Source organism: Hyposmocoma kahamanoa, unplaced genomic scaffold (assembly GCF_003589595.1).
Source record: "Hyposmocoma kahamanoa isolate Upper Pololo Valley unplaced genomic scaffold, ASM358959v1 100021, whole genome shotgun sequence".
Classification (NCBI taxonomy): Eukaryota; Metazoa; Arthropoda; class Insecta; order Lepidoptera; family Cosmopterigidae; genus Hyposmocoma; species Hyposmocoma kahamanoa.
In genome coordinates, this window is record NW_020653200.1 from 1,708,669 (window position 1) to 1,711,573 (window position 2,905).

A 2,905-nucleotide genomic window follows, 5' to 3' on the forward strand; every position below is an offset into this window, starting at 1 on the left:
TGTGTGTGTGTGTGTGTGTGTGTGTGTGTGTGTGTGTGTGTGTGTGTCTGTGTTTGTGTGTACTAGTTATGTACGCAGCCCCTATTCAATATCAGGGGTAGACGTAGCCATGTAGGATCACTGCCATTACTTCTGCCACCCGATTTGGCAGAATCTCTTTAATAATAATAATCGAATTATTTTGTACATATAAATCCCATTACATTACGCAATTCATATAATAAAAATAAAGTTAATAATAATTAAAATTACATTATGATTAAAATTATAATACAATTATAATGCTGCCGGCGTTATTATGCAGGCTCCAATCCAGAGCGGTACTTTTTAACTCTTTTAGTTTATTTAAAAATGACAAAGCCTGTGACGAATTGTATTATTGTATTGTATATAAGGAAACTTCTTGCTGATTTATACCTATTTACGTGTACCTGACGAAGCGTACGTTGCGGATTACTCTAGCTTTAAATGTGAATTAATAATTAAAATTTAAATTTAGGAAATTAAAATCTTTCAAGTACCCTGAAACAAATAGACTATATTAATATTACTAGGACTATATTAAATTATTATAATAATAAAATTTTTGTACGACTTTTAATCCCCATATCCGTGCCAGTTTTCTATTATTTATAATTTCTTTGCTTGACTTACAAACGCGGTTAAACATTTTGAAATACATTTTAACAAAATCGTCAAAACGGTGTATTCCTATACAAATAGAGTTGTATCACGGCAGGAACATGTGGAATGTGTGGCGCACTGTACTGGAAGAGAACGAGAAGCTTGCACGTGCACGACTGGCCGCCGTCGAAGTCTTCCAGCAGCAGATCGCTGATGAGGCCAAGGTTCTGCGCCAGCACAAACTCAATGTCGCCAAAAAGGTAGAGCAATTGTGCTGGTTACGCCATATACTTTGCTACTGGTTTAGATATGGTATAGTAATCTAGTTTAAGCCTGCATGTTCATCAGGGAATAGATATTCAATATTTTCTTCTTAAATTAAATTGTTCAATATAATGATGTATTTTGAGCTATGTTTGAATTGTCAAGATACTATCTGAAATTTTGTTAGCACGTACGGACGGGTTTGCGGCTGTGCATAGAAAGAGGGTTTCTTCTCTTAGACAGAGAGTGCTAGATACTAATAACATTATAGCTGCTATAGCTGCTGCTCGTAGTTGCGACTTGTCCATACTGCGACATTGGAGTTCAATTATTAATAATTAAATATACCTATATATTGTAGTAGGAAGTTATATCTAATATTTAATTTTAATTCAACGTTATTGTAATTCTGTGGATTTGTTATGTCTGAAATAAATACTTATTAATATTATTATTATATTGTACAATATGTTGCTTCTCAAAATTGCCGAACCTGTGCCTCAACAACATTTAAATTCCTTTGTTAATTTTCTCGCAAAATTAACAAAGTACGTATATTTAATAAGAAATGTTAATAGATGGTGTGTTGTGTAGTGCACAGACTCCCTGGCGCAAGCGCACAAGGAGCTGCAGCTGACTGTGCTGGACGTGGACAAAACGAAGAAGCTATACTTTGACGAGGAACACACCGCACACGACGTGCGTGATAAAGCCAAGGATATCGAAGAGAAGTAAGTAGATACAACACCTATGGTCTAACCTAATCGAAGTAGCCATTGCAAAAATTTCTTAGTCTCCCCGTCATTTTGATTATTTACATTTATATAAGATAATACAATAATGATGCTAGTCAGCGACACCAGTTACAGTTGGTCTCAAACTTCAGAATTTCCTGTAATATGGAATGGAAGGCAAAGTAAAATAAGAGAAGTGTGATAACGCGGTATAAAGTAATAGAGCGGCTTGAATGTGTGAGTGACTGCCGCGCGCCGTATACAACACTTACGCACACATTCGCGTAAGAATGAAAGGCGCGTTAGGACGACCAGTGGTAGTTGCAATCATGTCGCAATGCAACGCAAGTGCATCGTGACAATATACTTGTATATTATACTATGCTTTTTACTTCTACATAATAAACTTTATTTACGTGTGAATATTACTCTTTAATATACGGGTAACGATATTTAAATAAAATATATAATAAGTTAATAAATATTATGCAAAGTATCACGTTAAGCAAGAAAGTTTAAGCGAAGACCGTGATTTTATGCCCTAGAAACGCCGTCGTTTTCTCTTTTGATTACTAAAGTTATACTTTGGCTAGCCTTCTTGGTCGCTTCCGGTGTACTAATTACGTTTATTTTTAATTCTACGTCTATAGTATTAAAGTAAGGTTCGGTTGAATTAAAAAACTTCAATAAAAATTAGGCGTAAGTAGGATTTGAACCCGCGATTCGGACCCGCGTGACCATCAAATCTGTAATGTGTGCATGTGCATTGTCAACCCGAACAATTAACGTAACGAACGTTGAACTCTACAATCAAAAGAGACAAGAGGGACTTGTAATAATCATTATAACAAACCAGTGGAGTAATTTTCACAAAAAATAATTGAATATCGTGATATTCAACCAATAAACTTAATATTTACACAAATTACTCTTTTTGTAGATTGAAGAAGAAGAAGGGCTCGTTTTTCCAGTCCATCACGTCGCTGCAGAAAAACAGCGCGAAGGTTTCCTCCCGGAGGGATCAGCTCGAGGAAAAGTCCGCCGGCGCCCGCAACGACTACATCCTCAACCTCGCTGCAGCCAACGCGCATCAGGTAACTATAACATCAGATCATGAACTGACAGACTTCAATACATCTTCAGATAATTATATAAAGTTACGGGACGGACAAGTCGTGCACCTGGTGGTACACAACGCGCCTGTCCATAGCAGGTGCAAGAGTGTCTTAATATGTTTACTTAACTTCGACAAATACTGTTTCGACTTGACAATACTTCGATTA

The 2,905-nt window shown here is 36.3% G+C and overlaps 1 protein-coding gene across 4 annotated transcripts in view; it reads left to right on the forward strand.

The window, feature by feature from the left end:
- LOC113234985 (F-BAR and double SH3 domains protein 2) overlaps window positions 1-2,905 on the forward strand; it is a 40,737-nt gene that overhangs the window by 23,199 nt on the left and 14,633 nt on the right. For all 4 annotated transcript variants that reach the window (XM_026470534.1, XM_026470610.1, XM_026470691.1 and 1 more), the window contains exons 4-6: window positions 740-884; window positions 1,483-1,619; window positions 2,563-2,716. In XM_026470534.1, coding sequence (XP_026326319.1) covers window positions 740-884; window positions 1,483-1,619; window positions 2,563-2,716 — 436 coding nt within the window. The remainder of the gene's footprint in view (window positions 1-739; window positions 885-1,482; window positions 1,620-2,562; window positions 2,717-2,905) is intronic.